Consider the following 19,790-nt stretch of genomic DNA (forward strand, 5'->3'; position numbering starts at 1 on the left):
ATTGGGGTTTTTTCTGACATACCTTTAAAACTAACACATGTATAACCCCATGGTTTAACCTTGTAATGTTTTTTTGGAATAAAGTGTAGGATAGATAAACCAAACATTGCAAGTGTGTTATTTTTAAACATTTGTATAACTATCTTTATTAACATAAAATGTGTTTTTCATTAAGAATAGCTGTGGTGTATATAGTCATCTCTCTTCTACTCCTTGTGCACCTACAGGTGCACATCTAGTTGCTCAGTGGGTTCACAGAAGTGTCATAGGACAAAAATATTGTATTCAGTTTGCCATCTGTACAGCCACATGTAGCAGCAGACAGTGGACCTTAGAGCCATCTAGCAATATAGCTATGTATTTTCCCGATAGTCTAGCATTGGTGAAGAGGGTATAAGCCTCGCTGAATGGTAAACTGCTTCCCTGAAGATCCTGATGCCGTGTGCCAGGGAGCAGCGAGAGCCGAGCCGGGGTGGATAGCATGGGCAGCAGGGCAGGGGCCTCGCCAGTGAGGGCCCTGTCCCGCACGGCCCAAGGGAGAGGAGCAGGGCTGGTCTGGTGGCAGCAGCCGGGGCTGGGCCCAGCCCAGGGGTGGCTGGGCAGGTCCATCATGAGGAGGCCAGACCACAGTCAGGCTGGGAAGTCGGCTGACTGCTCAGCAGGGCCCATGGCCGGGCGGGGCTGTGCCATGATGGGAGCTGTACTTCTGGTAGACCCAAAAGGCAGCATTTCAGCTCAACAGTGGCTCCAGCAGCAGGGGGTCAGCCCTGGCTGAGGCCTCACCGGGTTGCTGTCTGGGTGCACCCCATCCCGGGTCACCAAAGGAAGGGGGCGCCCTGGACTGTGCTGTCTCAGAGCCAGCCTGGAGCCCCAGCAGCCCAGCCCCCCGCCATGGGGGTTACGGTTACTGTCATCGTCCTGCCCATCACCAGCACCACTGCGCACAGCGCGGGTGATCTTTCCTCTAAGGAGCTGTGACACGTATTGAACATTATTGTTTCTTCACAGTTGCTGCATTTTAGTATCTCTTTGGTGCATCTTTATTTAGGTTTTATTTAGGTTGTGATTGTAGCCTCTCCATGATAAAAAACGTTCACACTGCTTTAGGCTTGTAAATTTAGGCTTGTAAAGGAAGAGCTAAACAGTATCCTGCTCTATTAGTAGGACTCCATGACATGTTATCATGCAAACATGCATAAAAAAGCAAGTAATGGTGCAGAAAAATCATCTGATTGCTGTTTATGAAAAGATTCTTGACTAATGTTCAGATATGGGTTTCAAAAAGTAAAAGGGAGATGTTGACTTTTAATAAAACATTTACTAAGACATCTGGTTTTTTCATGTCTGGTAAAGAGCAGCAGCTCCTCAGGAAATACAGGACACTTTCAACAGCTGTCATATAAATCAGATGTATCTTTGAGGGTGATCAATTCTCAAAGTAAGCACTTGCTTCTTTAGTAATAGCAACCACTGTATATCAGTTGGGAGGGATGTGTAGACATGTATCACATAGCTGTACAAGGATGTTTACCAGCTTCACTAAATGCTATTTTTGTGACAGATTAAATCCAACGGTGAGCTGCTCATTAAAAATGTTCAGCTGCGGCATGCAGGGAGGTACACGTGCACTGCTCAGACAATTGTGGATAATTCCTCAGCTTCAGCTGACCTTGTGGTAAGAGGTAAGGTTTTCCAGGTAAAACAGAAATATGGCTGGTTTTCACCTAGACAATCAGAGTGTTTCTGGTTGTTTAGAATATGCTATTTCTCAAGAAATGACAGAAATTAAATGGAGAACTGCATGAGCATGCAAAGTCCTTAAAGTCTACTTAGGGTACTGATTCTATTCCAGACATTTAGAGGTCCGACTGAGTGTGTGTTTTCCTGAAAAGCAATAAAGATTTGTTTATTATGGGTATTTTCCTTATGTTAAAGTAATTTTAAAGACAGTTTAATTTGGTGTTCATTATTAAAAACAGATTTTGAGTATCATTTCAATGTATCCACTGTATAACATTTTTAAGAAGCCACTTCTCTTTTCTCATAAAGCTTTATGGATTAAATTATTGTGCATAATACTAAGCCTACATTAAAAGGATTTCTAGTTTCCAAATGACAGAAACCAGGACATTTGGGGCTGAGGTTATCACTCCATTATTAACTGATTCATGTCTATTAAGTGCTACTGCGGTCTCAAAACACTGTGCTTGCTCATGCAGTACGTATCCTACACGATCTGTTACAATGCATAGTTTCAATAGTGTGAGTTACTTCATGTCCTTTGGGCATTTTACTCTGTTTTGTGCGTCCAGGTATAACACGTTCTGAAGTGCTAATGCTCTGTAATGCTGACAATTCAAAGCAGACGTAACTCGTACTTGGACCCACATTGCTGTCATGTTTTGCCCCATGTTCCAGTTATACTATAGATCTGTATAGCAGCCGAAGTGTAGCTTGTGCCTTGATTCTGAATTTCTGTCATCTGGAGATGTTGTGGACTTGAATATTTCTGCATTTATTTTTTGCTGGATGTTAACAGCCAGTGAAATGTCATCAGTTTTAGATGAAATGTTGAAGCAAATATGATAAGTGGTGAAACTGCAGAATACATCTGCAAAGAAAAAGAGAAGGGTCGGTTCATGTGCCTTAGTATCATGCAAGCAATTCCTTTTAAAAATAGAGACGAGGTGTCTTATCAAGCTTCTGATTATCCTTCCCACCCAGTAATTATAATTAGAATCATTGCTCTGAGGTTATGTTGTGGGAGAAATTGACATTCATTTTATGCTCAACATTTGGATTTAATCTGATGAACACAGTTCTGCTTAGTGCTGAGTAATTCTCACTACCATTTTTGTCAGTGGAAGACTCAGCATCTTACAGGGGCAAGGTTAAGTATCTGATGGAATATGACAAAGGGGACAGTACAGTTTCACTGCATTGCTGAAAGAGGCAACAGCAAAGTGTGAAAACACAGAGCTAGTCTCCCGAGCATCTCAGCAATGAAGCAGTAAAGGATAGCCACTGTTCATGCAGACACATTAGGATATTTTGTCTGTCCACAAAACAATTCAACAGCTCATATGGATTGTCCTATGTGATCTCAGAGTATTAAAAATGCTGTTGTGTTCAGAATTGCTAGTGATACTAGTACACTGAAGACTGTCAGGCCCCTGAATGCACCAACAGGCCTTAATGGCCCCGATCAGCTTCACCCAGCACACCCACCCGTGCTACTGCCCATAGGCCCTGGATCCCCATTAAGCTCAGCCCTGGACCTTCAGCCCTGACTGGAGCTATGTTACAGACATGCCTGCTTCCAGCTCTGTCTCTGGCCCTGCCTCCTGGATGGGCTTCAGACCTATGCTGTAGGTAGCTTGTCTCCTGGATGGACTGCTTGGATATGTGCAGTAGTTTGTCACCTAGATGCACCTGATTAATTGCTTGTGGTACCTAGGACTGCCATATCAGCACCCGCCTCTGCCCACTACATTCAGATCGTGCAGAACTGTGCCCCACTGTTGAAGGAACTGCCAGCCCTGGGGCTACTCACAGGTTCTGGCTCAGCTTTCCTGAGGGAGCAGCTGGCCCTTCGTGTTTCCTGCCACAGGCCATTTTCAGAAACTTTGATAGTGAGGTGAGAAGCTGTAAGAGAGATCTCCTAAAGAAAAGGAGAGAAAGATCTTGAGGCTGATGAACCTTTCCATACCTTCCAGCTTGAAGGCTTCTGAAGTGAACAGTCTTGCGGGAGAACAGGTCTCTCAGGCCTTACCTACCTGAGTCCTTAGGGCTGGGCTAGCAAATATGCACATTACCAGAGTGAACAGATGACTAACAAGCCTCATCTTAAAAATCAGCTCTTAGCAACAACTTCTATTTTGCACATCCTCTGGGAAGAGCAAGAGGCTGTTTCCACATGCAGTGATGCATTTAGTCCTTACCTTGAAAGACTCTTGGAGAGGTCCAGGAACATCTAATTAGCAGATTAGTTTTCAATGCCAAGGTTTGAATTTTAATAGAAGTTGGTTTTGAACAATCCAGTAGTCAAATGATGTACATTTTCCCAAGGATACTAAATGGTGACTATATTCTTGGATCTTAGGAGAAGAAACAGTCAGGAATTTGGTTGTCAAAGTTGTAGTCCATAGCCCAATAGATTGCGTAGAGTGGTCATGCTTATTTCTTTTTAAACAATGGCATATATATTCTTTAAGGAACTGGTATAAATTTGAATACTTTTGGAGTCGGTAATGGAATTGCTTGCTTATTAGAAGGATAAATTCATTGAAACCTAGGAACAACAATATATAGTAGTATATTTGTTTGATTCAGTTAATTTCATTTGATTCCTTTTGCTCAGATTTATGGAGAAAAAGAGCTCAAGAGCTGAAGATACATTTGGCACACTGTGTGTTTAGATCTGATGTAGAAACCTCATTCCATTCTTTTTGCTGAGTTGTTTTTGTTTTGTTTTTCTGTGGTTTGTCTGTAAATACTGCAGAGAAATATATCCTGTTATTTCTTGTTGGTTTTTTTAATATGCTCTGGGACTTGTTCAATCAGATTGTTGGATAATTACCTGAATCATGTTGGCATATTATTATCTCTGAATGTGGAATCAGAAAATACTTCTCAATAGTTCTAATGCATTGTCTCTGTTTTTACACAACAGTTAATATATATCACATAACGTGTGTATCATCTAAAACAGAAGCATAATAACAAAACCAGAACAGTCAGTAGGAAAAGAATGATCTGAAAATACCTATAGGCCAAATTTGTAAGTAGGTACTAAGCTTTGGGTTACAGAATTACTGTAAGTTTGAGGGTTTTAGCACAGCTTACTGAACATTGTGGTGTCTTTTACAGATGAAGATTCCTGTACTCACATATGTATGTGCTTGCATCATTCTTTTCTTAGCTTTCTAGTCTATGAAAAAATCACCTGTGCCTGTTGATCTGTACATTTTAGTCTCTCTTCTGGGGAGCAAGGCACAGCACAGCAATGATAAAAAAGTTACCCACACAAAGGAGAGGTGTGGGATTAGTAGTACTTAGAAGAAACATTTTAAAATTTAAAAAATTCATTTAGAAAAATGCAAGCATTCACTTCAGCAGTTTTTGTCTGTTGTTATTGTTCAGGAGTAAATCAGATGAGGTTTGGGAAAGAGATGTAATACTACTTACTGGGTTTAGTGATACACCTGGGAAAAACAGGCAAGTTTTGGGAAGAGGCCTGCCTCTCCAGATCTGAAGTACAACTGACAAACTTAAAGCCAAATATGGATTGAGAATAATTGCCATTATTTTGAGTAGTTGGTTTGAGCAGAAATAGTATTTAATACTTGAAAAGCATAGAGATGAGACTGTGAACTAATTTAGGGCAAGCAACTTCTACCTGTGATGATTAAGCTGGGTGTTGGGAGCATAGTAATGTGCCATCAAGCCAACATCTGTTAGTTCATGACTTTTTATATTCATTAGAGCTATGAATTTTGAAATTAATCTTCACAAGTATCTTTTGAAAAGAAAATACTCTTTAGAAATTATTTTATAGGTTCTTTTTGCTGATCAAGACTGAAAGGGCAGATGTGGAAGGGCTGTTTTGTGAAAAATGTTTTCCCTTTGACAGCTTAGTGCTTCCGTTCCTTCGTGGGCATCTTTGTGGGGTTATTGTGGTGCACAGAGGTTGTTTGATTTCACCCATGTAGTTTGCAAGATTGCTTTTAGTTCAGTGAGTGTAGTGGATTCCACATTTTGGCATGGATTTTTGAAATTCTTGTTGGGGGAAGGCTTTTGTTGAACTGTAGAGAAAAATTGTCTAGTTCTGCTTTCACTCAAGTTATATTAGTCTGCAGGAAATCTGAATCTGATGATGGGTTTACCACATTGGGGTAATATGAAGGCCAAGAGAAATGCGAAGAGGTCTATAGAAATGTCTTTCAAAGTATGATTTTTCTCCAATATAAGTTACAACATTTTCCATATAAATTCCAGTCAGGGGCAATATGGCACAAGCAGAAGTGTAGATTAAAGGTGGGCCCACAATAAGGTCATCCTTAGGTGGAATTTAGGAAGGAAGATTTTGTACTTATTTTTCTGACCGTTGTTCAAAAAAAGAGCAGCAACAGTTTCAAAGTATTGTTTTTTTCACTTAAGAAAATCTAAATTTTACTACTTAGGCAGGAGTTATGGAAGTTTCACTTGGTAGTTGTTGGATGCAAGAGCATTTATCCTCTGAATCACTCTGTGAGTATTAAAATATATATATACATTTTCAGTTTGTTCTTAAGTAGAAAGTGATACTTGAAAGCCTTGTGTCTTAAAAATTTAAGTAGGAAATTTAGTGAACTTTCATTTTCAGAGTATTTAATTTGTGAATTGAACTACCAATCTTTTTTTCTCAGGTCCTCCAGGCCCTCCCGGAGGTATAAGAGTAGAAGAAATTAGAGACACTGCTGTAGCACTTACCTGGAGTCGTGGAACAGACAATCATAGCCCTATTTCTAAATACACTATCCAGTCAAAAACCTTTCTATCTGAAGAGTGGAAAGATGCCAAAACAGGTAAGAGTAATGCCAGAAGTAATAAAGTCAATAGGTGTTAAAGCTTGTCTAATCAGAAAATAGTCACAATAAAAGGAAACCAGGGATGCTGTTAATGTCTGCTACAGGGTTTGGGAGCAGGTACCATCCTGTCAGTGTGTTGTCAGCAGGTTTGTTCCCAGCACTTGGAGGGTCTGAACTGAATATCAAGAAATATGGAAAAGAACAGGCCAGAGCTTTCATCTGGTTTTTGCCTCTTCCCTTGTTGCTTGAAACATTCTACATCAACTACTAGAATCATAAAAATTTAATCACAGGTTAATTTGGATCACAAGCAGGTGTCTTCATTTCTGTATTTGTTATGCAGAAAGTTGGTTAAAATCATCTGCTTTTTCCTGGGAGCAGACTAAGTTCCAGTTGGGTTAAAACTGGCACTCCTAGAGAAAACATAGCTAGGATTATCTTTCTAACCACTGGATGTCATCATTGTGCCACATAATTGCAGCTGAGAAGACACCTACCTGAACACAGGGCATACTAATGTTTATTTCTTTACAAGATTTAACATAAATGCATGCATTATGAAAATATTGTTAAACTACTAGTATCTTTGAACGCTTCATGAAGGATAGCGTTGCCAAAAGCTATACAGAATTATTCTGTCAGTGCGATTCATTATGCTACCATAATAAATTATAAATTAAATGCTTTTCTGTGAATTAGGGCATCACATACTCAGCATTTCTAAATACTAATAACAGTTTCAGCTATTGTCTTTCATTTAAGTTGTCCTTTGAAACTACAGAGATAGATATCTAAGAAATAGACTTTGACACGCTAATCTGAAAATCTGTTAGATTTTTAAAGTAAAAAGTTAAAAATACTAGGCCTACTGCCTTAAATCACATTTCTCTTCTAGAATATGTAGTATATGTAGCTCCTTTGTATATAATTACTTCCAACAGCCAGCACCAGTATATGACTTAGGTTGAACTAGCTTGGAAAATAAAACTAGAAGGTTCCTCAGTCACTTCCTATCTCTTATATCTTGTTTAGTAGTTTCTGTAGAATAGATTTCTTTGAACTTTAGAAAAATAATTAATGTAGGAATTAGAGCTCTTCAAGTAACTGATGATTTGCTTCAGTAACAATATACACAGGAGGGAGGATCCTTTTAGACCAGCCTCTGCTTTTTTCAGGATAAATTTTATTTTATTTCCTATTCATTTTTTTTCCTTTTAATTTAAAAAAAAAAAAAGGAATTGGAAAGAAATGAGGTTATAGGAAGAATTTATAAACGGGATGGCAGCTGTGATCCTGCTTCCTTTTGTGCTGTGTGTTACTGGAACTAGAAATGTGTGTAGGAGATAAAAGTGTTGGATTCGGATCTTCGCTCTGTCTGGTTCAGAGCAGACACTTGAACCCATCTCTCTCACTTCTCAGGAAGCTTCCCTATTTGCAGTGTTATAGGCACGATGGGATACACTTCTCTGCATCTCTTTAAGTTCTGCATCACGGAATTAATGAGATAGTTGGTGAGGCATGCAGTCAGACTTTGAATCTTATCCTGTAGCATGTTGGTGGGATTCACATCTTGAGTGGGACAGTGAGGAATCTAGATTGTTGAACTCCTTTTTTAAGAACCTAGCAGGAAAGATATAAATTATTCATTTTTGAAAAGTTGAAATGAACTATTCTAGCATTTTCAAAATCATTGCTTTTTCATTTGAACCACACTGAGTAATTTTGATTAATAGACGATTCCAGCAAAAAATAGGTAAAATCACCATAGCAACCATCACTGGCACAACTGCAAGCTTTTATTTAATTTCTGAGCTTCCCCCAGTTTGGCTTGATGTTCACTTTCATATGAAAGAAGCATGATGAACAGTCCAAATTGATCTTTCATCAGTGTTTAGGCTATCATTTAATGCTGCTATGTGTGGACCAAAAAAATATATCTTTGGCATTGCACTTTGGAAATATTGTTGTTATTATTGCTACTACCATTATTCCCAAACCAAATCACTCATCTCAGGTTGCATAATATTGAGTGTGTTCTATGAAGAAAGTGTATTCTATCTCACAGTGTGGAAATACATATGAATGGGTTATGTAATAAGTTGTTTACATTTGTGTTGCTCTTTCCAGTTAAGGGGATCAGATTCTCATCGTGTTGAGTATTCATAATTATTCTGGGAATCTGTGGCACAGTAAAATTAAATTAAGAGATTGAAAGTAGCTCAGGAAAAGGAATGCCAAATTTATATTCTAGCTTGGATGCCGTAGGTGGTTTGCAATGGCTCTGCTGACTGAACAGAAAAATAATTTGAGTAAGGATGAGGGAGGGTGGTAGGCAGGTGGAAAGAAAATGGAGTGGTTTTCTTTCTCCTTCAGGGCCTCACTTTGTAATGAAAAATTTAACGTTCATTACGTAGAGAAAAGTTGTGTTGCCATCCAGTGCTTACACTGCCGTGCCTGATTTTTTTGCAGCCATTGCATTCATAGTTTAATTCTAAATCAGCTGCCTTTCTAGTGCAGAATATCTCATTTCTCATCTTGCTTTGAACCGAAGACTAATTTGACAAACAACTCTTGGCCCACGCAATAAGTGAAAATCTTCTGTCTTTCTATAACTGTAGACAGCTTTAGAAACAGCCCCTGTTTGTGATTTGTAGACAAAGAATCATGAGTTACACATTTTATTTATAGTGAAGAAGCTCATCCTTATGACAATAAGTCTTTTTGCAGGAATTACAAGAACACTTACCCTTGTTGGATCAGAACTAGGTAGCAAGTTGTAACATGCTCACTAATAAGGTGCACCAAAATATGACCACATTTTATAAACCACTCCTTATCAATTGATTGAACCGTACATTTACACATGTGTAGCCCTTGTCTATATCATGAATTTTTATTTTACTGGTTTTGCATTCCAGATTTCTCATTACATTTGTCTGTAGGTAAAATGAAATTCTACAACTACAATATGTAATTAGTAAGGATACCTCATAACTACCTGTACTTCTTTTGCTAGTTCGCACCCAGTTAAAACTTACAACTCTGTAAGGGTTTATCCAAGATAGTGTCATAGTTTCCAAATTCCCAGTCACCGCCATGAGTACTCTGTAAATGTGGTATTTCTAATGCACAACATCAAGTTTCCTTCAGTTGGTTGTGTGTGGTTGCAGAATAGCAGTAGTTTTGTTGAAATCAACCACATTGTTGGCTGACCTTGTAAAAATGCTGTTTTCTAAAGCGATTTCTTATTTTTTTTAGAACCATCAGATATTGAAGGAAATATGGAATCTGCTACAGTGATTGATTTAATTCCGTGGATGGAATATGAGTTCCGGATAATAGCAACAAACACTCTGGGGACGGGAGAACCTAGTATGCCATCACAGAGAATTAGAACTGAAGGAGCTCGTACGTAAACAGAAAATGTCAAGTTTTTTAATGTACTTCCTAATTTTCACATTTTTATTAATCAATTTTGTAATTTTGTTTTTTTATTTTAAAAAAGCACTTTATAAAATGCAGGTCTAGAGAATGTATTTTCAGCCACCCACTACTATAGATTTTCAGTAAGCAAATACCAGACTGTCCAGATGTGATATCATCAAAGCAGACAGGGAAGAAACATTGTGATACAAATGGCAAATTTGCCTCCATTGCTGACACAGAATCATACTGTATCTTTCAGAGATCCCCCATGGATAGATGTATCAGTCAGGTTGTGTGTGTATGAATGCATGCACATGCTTGGGACCAGGGTACAGAACTTGGGTGAAAACATGCATGTGTTTAACAAGGAAAATGCCCATTTGCTGTTTCGTTTGTGTTCTAACTAAAGAATACATGACAGGATGTGTGTTATACTAGATAATGCCATTTTTCTGTGATTGAAGGTTTGGTCTTGTGTCTTATTCCACGTTAAGATGTGACATTATCCAACACAACATATGCCCTTATCAGTATAATTGCTCCATGTTAAAATTTCAGAGCATATTTAAGGTTATCCTTTAGGCTCAGGCACGTCCTTTTAAAAATGAATTCTCCAAAATGAGGAATTAGATGGTACTATTGAAGATAATACAGTCTGGTTTGACTGTATAAAGGAGATAACAGCAGTGCTCTAGGAGGTAATGTATCACTGCAAAAAAGACTGTATCCAACAAAGCCTGTATACCAGTATATGTTCCTTAACACATATTAGCACCCATATGCAGCCTAAATAAATTTACAATTGTTGGCCCATAGCTGGAGACTTGAAACTAAAAATGCAAAACCAAGGTGTAAAAATTAGTTTTTGCAATTACACTTGCTAGGTCATTGCTTTGATTCGATAGTATTTTCAAAATAAAAGGTATTTGCATTGCAAATTTCAAAGCATTTATTAAAAAGGACTCACATTTGGTCCATTAAAAATTTTGTTGCTTGCGGAGAAAGGAAATATAGATTGGTTGAATTAATCTGGACAGGGAAGGAAAAACCACAGAACTTTAACACTAAAGTAAAAGGAAACTACTATCTATAAAATTGACTATCAGCATCATAGGTTTTATGACTCAGCAGCTGTATTTGAAGACCCAGAAATCTAAATGAGAAATCTACACATGCTTCTTGGAGTGCCTGGTGCACAATAGACATTTTTGAAAAGAGACAGAAAGGGAAGGGAAATAATACCTACAGGTGGAGTAGTGATAGTGTCCTGCAGCTTGCAGTGTGCCATGTTTATGGCATTTGTTGTAGCCTCCCAGCAAATGGCATATCCTCCAGTTTTGTGGCAGGATGCAATGCCTTTGTCTGTTTAGTCTTTTGTCTGATTCCCCATGCACAGCGCCATTGTCATCTCTGGCAGACTGCAAGACATTTTTGGTGAAACAAAGCAAAATGTTAATGTAGCGTTCCTAGGCATCAGTCAGCACTTCTTGCCATGCCAAAATAGAGTGTAAATCAGTAACGTTTGTAGATGATCTTCTGTGCTCAAGTGCGTTTCCTGCCAGGAGCTGGAATTTGTTATGAACAGCAACAATAGGGTTTAGGTTCACTGTCAACTTCCAGGGTACTACAGAACCAATAGTGCGTGTGCATTTTCATGTAGATCTGAAGAAGGTAAATACTTCATTGCACAAACAACAACCCATATCCACACGTTGTAGTTGTTTTTAACATTTGTTGGTGTTAAACAGCAACAAACAGTGCTGTGTCTTTGTTGTACTGTATGAGTGACAACTAATGTCTGTTAAATGTGATCAGTGTCTTTTTCAGTTCTGAAGTCTCTCTTCTTGTAGGTAACTGTAATTTCAGTAATTATTCAGTAATCTTACCATGCTAAGACTGTGTGCTATGATTTTTCTTTTTAATGAAATCTGCTTGCTTCAGCAATAACACATTTCACAGTGATTTCTTGAAATTCAGTGGAAAGTCTGCTTTTATGTATTTTAGCTTCTGGATACATTTGAGTAATTGTCTAAGTATAGCTGTCCAAATTAGTAACGTGGTCTTAATGGAGAGAGAAACCTGGGTTTAATGGTTGAGAGAATGAGGGAGATTCTCTTGAAAAGGGTGATTTGTAAGACATTAATTAGACAGGCTTTTTTCTCTTTGGAAGCCTGTGTATCTTCATTGACTACTTAAGTATTCTAGCAAACCTCTGCTTCTAACTTAGCCCTGAAGTTATATGCTTATCATAGATAGTGTGACTACTGTGTATTTCAGTAATAAGAAGGTTGAGTAATAAGTTCAAGCTTCCTCTTGAGCTGTCATGATACGTATGTTTAGTCTCGTTCTCCACTAATTTGTTTTCTGGAAGGCCACAAATAAATAATGCAAACCATGCACTGAATTCCGATTTCCATTTCAAATTTATTGTTATGTATTTTTATCCTTTCTGAACACATTAATTCTTCTCTGCTTTGTGTTTCTCCTCAGCTGACCCTCAGAGAAGGCCTCAGCAAACATCTTAAATAGTGTGAAAGCACTTAGGGAGTATCCCCTTACTATCTTGTGACATTCACTGATTAGTGGAAAAAATGTCTGATCCTATAAGAATTTTTGACACAAAGAACATGTTCATGTAGATAGGTCATGCAGCTAATGCATGACCACCTGGAGCATATTTAATGGACTATAGGTAGGCCATCATTTCCCAAGTTTTCAGTGGTACTTTGTGTGTCCTCCATATTGAGTGACAGCAAGTAAATATACAAAAACCATAGAGGATAGCAATATAATCCTCACACTTAGTGCAAAGAGTCATGCAGAAGTGAGAATACAGGGCTGATTTGTAATGGAGTACTTGAGAGTATCTTGCTTTACCACTCAGCTGTGCAGTAATGATAGATGAACAGATTTTATTCCATTACACAGAATATCGGTGTAAAATGCAATTAGTAACTGACTAAGTTCTATGCCAACTTCGCTTCTGAACATGTACCTGTTCTGAACATACCAATCAAGAAGATGTGCCAGTAATCTAGAATAAGATTAGGACGCCAGAGCATCAAAGATATATCCATGGATTTAACATTACACATTGTGAGTAAATACACTGAAGTAGAGGGAACCAATCAGAGTCTGTTAAGGTAAATACATGTGCAAATCCTGGGTACTTGAGCCCTTGACATACCAACGTCTGAGGAAGCACAAGAAAAATACACAGTGCTTCTCTTAAGACCTATGGGGAGTGTTGCTTTTCTGAATATTCAATTAAATATTTGTAGAGAATATGGTTGAAAAGAAGAATGATTGCTAGCTATGGTTAGAACTGGCATGTTTCCTGCAGCAGTAGCTATACATTAGTCTTGGCAAGACTACAGACTCTCACAGCTATTACAGACTCTCATTATTTTAATTGTGTGTTCCACATGTGCTCATTGGCCCTGCTGGCAAAAAGAAAATACTAGTATTTTTACTGACTGCATACTTTGTCATCATTTTTCTTGTCTCTTCTATTTTTCTAGCTCCTAATGTGGCTCCTTCTGATGTTGGAGGAGGCGGGGGAAGCAATCGAGAGCTGACAATAACATGGATGGTAGGTATTGCACTGAGATGGCATGAAACATATACTTCCTTGTGTCTGGTGTTGCTCTTCCTGAAACACATAGATGGTTTGTCACTGGCTCCTGTGAGAGCAGGATTTGTACACGGTATATATAGCTTTGCAGACTTTTGTCATAAGAATACGTAAAAAGGAATGAGGAAGACGATATTTTAGATGTTCATGTATTGGACATTTCTAAAATAAGATCTAAAACATTCTCTGAGTGTGTTTCAAAGAGATTGAAACACATACTGACTATGATAATGCATTAATGTAACTGCATTTGAATATTCTGTATATTGTATCTTTCTTTGAACCTTTTTAACAATTACAATCTGAATAGCATGCAGATTTGATTACTACTACTAAAACATCTTAATTATAACTTTAATGTGCTGTGCACAAATTTGCAGGCTTTGTAAAAAAAAAACCAAAAAACTTTGTCATTCTGTAAACTAGCCTGTCATTAACTGGTGTTTTAAGGAAATTCTTGTATATTGACATTTTATTAGTTTTATTTTGTGCTAGTGTGACTGGTAACACAAAATAATGTTGTCTCATACTGCAATTTAGCCATTCATTGATATACACGTACTGATGTTGTTCTTTTCCTCCAAGCCATTAATTTTTCTTCAGTGATTATGTATTAAGCAAAACAAAGAAAGGGGAAAGGGATGGGGATAAAATGTTAATCACAAAAATAATGGAATGAAAAGTTCAAAAAATTATAGTGTTATCAAAAGAGCTTTTCAGTAAGCAAAGTCTTTTGAAAATTTCATTTCTCTCATATACTGTAGGTATTCAGTTCATGATATTTTCTTTAAAAAGTTTTGTATAGATAGCTATATATATAAAAATACTGTCTTCATTGTGTTATTGAAGCAATGGTTTTTAAAGTTTACCTATACTGGGGGGAAAAAGATGCTTCTGAAAACAGGGAAGAAGAGAAAAGGGACAAGATAGGAAGAAAGCAAAACCCAGAACAAGAAGGGGTAAGAATTTATGAGCAAAGTTGTTGTGTAGGCATGGAAGAGAGAGTTGAAGTCTTCTGAAGGGTATTTGGGAAAGCTAGGGACAAGAAATAAAGCAAAAAAAAGCTATCTGATTCATGTCAGAGCCTATCACTATCCAGCAAAAAACAGATACAGAATAATTACCTCTGGCAAAAAAAGATGATTAAATGTTATGCTTGAAAAAATTACCAAGTTTATCTTGCTAATGACCTCTCTGTTTACCTTCATAAGGCTATGAGGCACATAAGGCACATTACACCATTTGTGTCTTTCCGGGAATAGTTTCAGATGTAGCAGCTTTTTCTTGTGGGAAATAATATAAAGATGTAATTCCAACAACAATTTTGTCATTATTGTGTAGGGGTCCTCCTTATGAATGTACAAATCTTAATCCATATGCCTATTTTTCTTTTTTTTCTTAAGGTTGATCATTCTCATTATGACCCAGAAATAGCCATATGTTTGGGCTAACACATTTGGGCTTTCCTGGGTTTGGGTGGGTTTTTTTTTAATTCAGTTCAAAATCTTAAGTCCTAAGTATTTTAACAATGAATTTACCTAAAGAAAAACTCTCTAAGTTTCTGAAAAAGGAAGATCTACACTTCTGTTAAAATACATTGAAAAGGGTATTTCTTCATTCTACTAACAATAGGCTAGGAAGTAGATGTATCCTACTTTTTTTTATTCTGATTATTTTATTTTTTTTTTGAAGAGCAAAAGTCAAATAGTTCTTATTTGACAATGACAATGACAAATTTACCATGCAGTGGACAGTTGCACAAGACCTAGATTATTCTATTAGTTCTTCACAAGTGCTGTCTTATGAAGACTTCTAACAAACTACAGAGCTACTTCTTACATTGCATATAAAGACCCATACTTGTGGCATTTTCAATACAGTGAAAACTTCGCTGTGACCAAGTCAAAAGAAGAAAATTATAACCAGAATAGTGACTACTGCAAGATCTGAAGTACAAGATCATTTCAGTCTTTCCTATACACCCAAGTAGATTTATATTCCAATTATTTCGCTTACCTAATGTCATGCTTTTTACATCTGTTCTGTAATGAGCAGCTCACTTAGTCAGACAAATTAAGCACAGCTTCAAATATTTACTTCCCAAGAATCTTCCACTACTATGTCTAGCAAGTGTTTTTGAATAGAGGCATTAGATTTATGGAGCCTGTCTGACAGACAACAATATATCTATCTGTAAGGCTAAGATAAAGGTGTATATTGATTCACCCAAATGTGCTAACATTTGCATATGCTACTCAAAATAGAGCTTAATTAAGAAGAGAAGAACAAAATGTATGGCAGGTTCACATGTTGCTGCCAACCCCCTTTCAGCTTTTGCTATGTTTCATAAGCCAGGTTGAATGAGACAGCCAGAGATGCAATCAAAGCTCTTCTGAGTCTTGTTTTGAAAGAAGACCTGAGAAACAGAGCTAGGAGTGGCATGCCTATTCTTCCTTATTTTTCCCCATTTGTCTTTCCCTCTTCCGTCTTGTTTTTCAAAGTTTTTAGTGGATACTACAAACTATTTGGCTACTTATACCTACTTATTATGGGCAGCCATTGGAGGACAAGCTGCTCTCAACATTCTATTTAAGGCCTTCCAGAATATAATTTTTAAATGCCAGTCCTGGCTTTCTAAAGTTTGCTCTGGCTGAAAATCATTCTGAGACTAGGGCTGCATCCAGGCTGCTTACTTAGGCATATGAGATATGATTCTGGTTTATTTTAAGCAGCTACATACAGTGATAGATTCAGAAGACGAGCTATCGAAAGTGACCCAGTCCATGAAGTCTTCCACTTTTGAATTGCAAGGTTCCCTAATCTTAGATACATGAAGGTACATTAGCTGTTATGAGAAACTAAGTATTCAGTTTTCAGCTGATGTCCAGTCAGACCTGAGATGGAAGACAAGCCAAAACACGAGTTATACCTCATCCAATAGGTACATTCTTCTGTACCAATAGGTACAAAAAATTAAGCACATATAATAGATTATCTAGTTTGTTCTTTTCTTTTTTCATAGCTGATTTGTAATTAAGAGTCTTCAGCTAGTGGCTTGTGGTTAGTGTCACAAGTAGAGACCAAATATCCATCTTTTTTGGCATGAGGGGTTTCTTGAATTTTATCTATTGGCAGTCATCTTAATTACCAATTATACTTAAGTCATTCGTGTGTTCTCAGAAGTCATGTTGTAGGTAGATGGCTATCTTTCCACTGTCTAAAGCTCTGTTATAATCCAGATTTGACATATATCAGCATTTCACCTGTTTTCCCCAGAAAAGCCAAAGAAGTTATGTATGTAGAGACCTGCTGTCAGCTGCATCAGTCAGTGGTCTTCTGCAACATGTTCTTCTGCAACAACTTCTGCAAGTTATGGTTAGAGTACCCACCCAAGAAGCAAGAGACACTCAGTCCAGAAGATTGTCCATGCATATCCCATGTTCTAGAAGGGTCCCCTAACCCTAGTCATGGTGTACTGAGGCCACTTCCCAGTTTTTGATTGAACTGAGCCACTGTTATGCTAGAGATACAGTTAAGTATGGGGAAAAAAAGAACAGCAAGCAAGAGGAAACCTACTCGTTACTGTAACCTACTTGTTACCTACTCGTTACTCTGCAGATGGTAAATCCTGTTGGATTCTGGGCCTTACTCCCACAGCTGGTTTTTGCTTGTATCCATTGATGATCCCATGGTGAAGCACTGGTGTCTGGGGAGCTTCACCTAGAACCAGCTTTCTGTCCTCAACCAGCTGAAGGCTGCCTGCTTTTAATATTGCTGCATTGTTACTCTGGTGATTTCTGCACTGATGTTGCAGAGTGGTGAAACTTTACAGCAGCAACAGAGAAAACAGGATGCAATGGCATCTGATAGCTGGTATACCTGGGACAGGGGTCAGTTAGCCTTAAGCTCAGTAAAGTCAGAAGTCCCAAGCTTTGGTCTGATTCTGTACATTTCTCTTGGAAGCTTTGTCATGAGGAAAAGAAGTTATTTCATTGTTCATATGTCATTATCAGTCATTTTTCAAATTTTGAGTTCTGACATCTGTGTTTGATTGCCTTAATTTTTTTCTTGTATGATGTATACTAGTGTTCTAATCCATGTATTATGTTTCTGAACCCAAAACTAAAATGTTTCTATTCCAAAAATTCAGTGAGTTTTCACCAGAATTTTCTTTCTCGGAGGATCTTTGAAGTTTCATTCTAGCTTCAAACAAACACAAACATCAAAATTTGTGAGCTAAGGGATTTTTTGGCTTGTTCCACTATTAACATCTAAGTTTCATAAATCCTTGCTTAGAATATCTCCACACATTTGCTGAACTGGTACAGTAGTGGGCAAACACCTAAGGAGAATAATTACTCTCTGTTGCACTGCTTCAGGACCTTTGCCTCAAAATAAGCTACTTCGTCTCTGTGGCGGTTACAGTAAGGGAAAAGGCAATGCAGGAAGTTTATTTTCAAAGTATGCTTCTGGTCAGCTTTCAGAGGCACTGATGAAGGACATGATTTTGGCCTGTTGGGTGCACAGTCTGATAGTTCTGGTAAAGGCTCTGTGGTCTGAGGAGGGATCACTGAATGTAGAGCTTTGGCAAATGAAGCAAAATTCATTATAGCAGATTGTCTTCCATAATTTTGTATTTTCCAGTATTCCTTGGTATAAAAGCAGCTATAGTTTTAAGAAATATTTCAGATAGGTACCTTTAATGTTCAAGCTGAAAGTGGGAGTCATTTCACGTCAATTCTTACCAGTTAGAAGCTAGGTAGATAGTCTAAACCAGCCACTGGTCCCCCTCTATCATCAGTGAAAAGTGGTAGGATGAATCATTCTTGGAATGTGTCCCTCTCTCTCCATCAGCTGTGACAGATGCCTAGGTGACCACCTTTAGGTATATTAATATAATTTGGGCCAGCCACATAAATTTTTTCTTCTCTCTTGCTGTTTCACAAGAATATGTATCTCCACACATGCACATGGACCCGTATACTGGCCTAGATGTCTGTGTTACATGTCCACTATCAGTTACTCCTTAAGAAAGCATTTTCTGTTAGCTACAGCTGACAACAGTTTTAGTACAGAATAATTCTTTGTTTCTTTCTGTAGGAGATAACACGATGTACCTTGCAATGAGTTTGGATGAGGAAGAAGATCTTAAAAATGTTGTAGTAGCAGATAGGCTAGTACTGCAGATCTGCATAATGAAGATGGTGTGTTCTTAAAGGGGGCAGGAGCAAACCATAGAAGCAAACCAGGATAAAATGGAACTTCAATTCTGTGTTTCTACAATGCGCATATTGATGTTTTCTGTATTATTTATTTTTCATTAGACATCAATTTGTTTAGTTGGCTACAAAAATTAATGTTTTATCTTTTGCCTCTTTAGCCTTTGTCAAGAGAATACCATTATGGCAATAACTTTGGTTATATAGTGGCTTTTAAGCCATTTGGTGAGAAAGAATGGAGAAGAGTTACAGTTACTAATCCTGAAATTGGCCGGTATGTCCACAAGGATGAATCAATGCCACCTTCAACCCAGTATCAAGTAAAAGTGAAAGCTTTTAACAACAAAGGGGATGGACCATTCAGTCTCACTGCTGTCATTTATTCAGCTCAAGATGGTGAGTAAAGGTCCTAGATAAGTTTTATACTGAGGGTCCAGATCAGCACTACCAACATCAGTGGAGAGAACGTGGTCCCTGACACTGATTTATATAGCAATCACACCTTCTGCAAGAAGGGTGTATATTGCTCACACAAAACACTTGCAGTTGTTCTGAGTAACTTCAGACTCTGCTTTCTGTGTGACGCAGAGCACTTGGTTGTACTTGCTGTCAATGAACAACACACAGAAGCATTCAAGATTCTTCACACGGCTTGTTAAAAGATTTAAGAATTTAAAAAAAGACATTCTGATCTTCATACTGGTTGACTAAAATATGTACATCATTATCCAGCAATGTCTCTGTGATCTTAATACATGTATTTGACATATGTGTAATTTTTTTCTTCTTAACGGACCACACTAAAGCCTGTTATTCTAGTAGATCAGTATCAGAATTTAGCCCAAAATAGAGAAGGAATGATAGTGCCCATGTATCTAGTTATATTTCCAGCATATTTAGGGTGTAATGTAAATTATCCCTACCACATTCTTTATTCTGGTT

General features: G+C 37.8%; 1 protein-coding gene across 1 annotated transcript in view; it reads left to right on the forward strand.

Annotated features, from left to right (window-relative positions):
- The window catches only part of CNTN1 (contactin 1), a 261,980-nt gene that overhangs the window by 209,589 nt on the left and 32,601 nt on the right, over window positions 1–19,790 (forward strand). The window contains exons 15-19 of the mRNA XM_074870366.1: window positions 1,562–1,682; window positions 6,408–6,566; window positions 9,828–9,977; window positions 13,517–13,587; window positions 19,010–19,244. Coding sequence (XP_074726467.1) covers window positions 1,562–1,682; window positions 6,408–6,566; window positions 9,828–9,977; window positions 13,517–13,587; window positions 19,010–19,244 — 736 coding nt within the window. The remainder of the gene's footprint in view (window positions 1–1,561; window positions 1,683–6,407; window positions 6,567–9,827; window positions 9,978–13,516; window positions 13,588–19,009; window positions 19,245–19,790) is intronic.

The sequence above is a fragment of the Strix uralensis genome, chromosome 5 (assembly GCF_047716275.1).
Source record: "Strix uralensis isolate ZFMK-TIS-50842 chromosome 5, bStrUra1, whole genome shotgun sequence".
NCBI lineage: Eukaryota > Metazoa > Chordata > Aves > Strigiformes > Strigidae > Strix > Strix uralensis.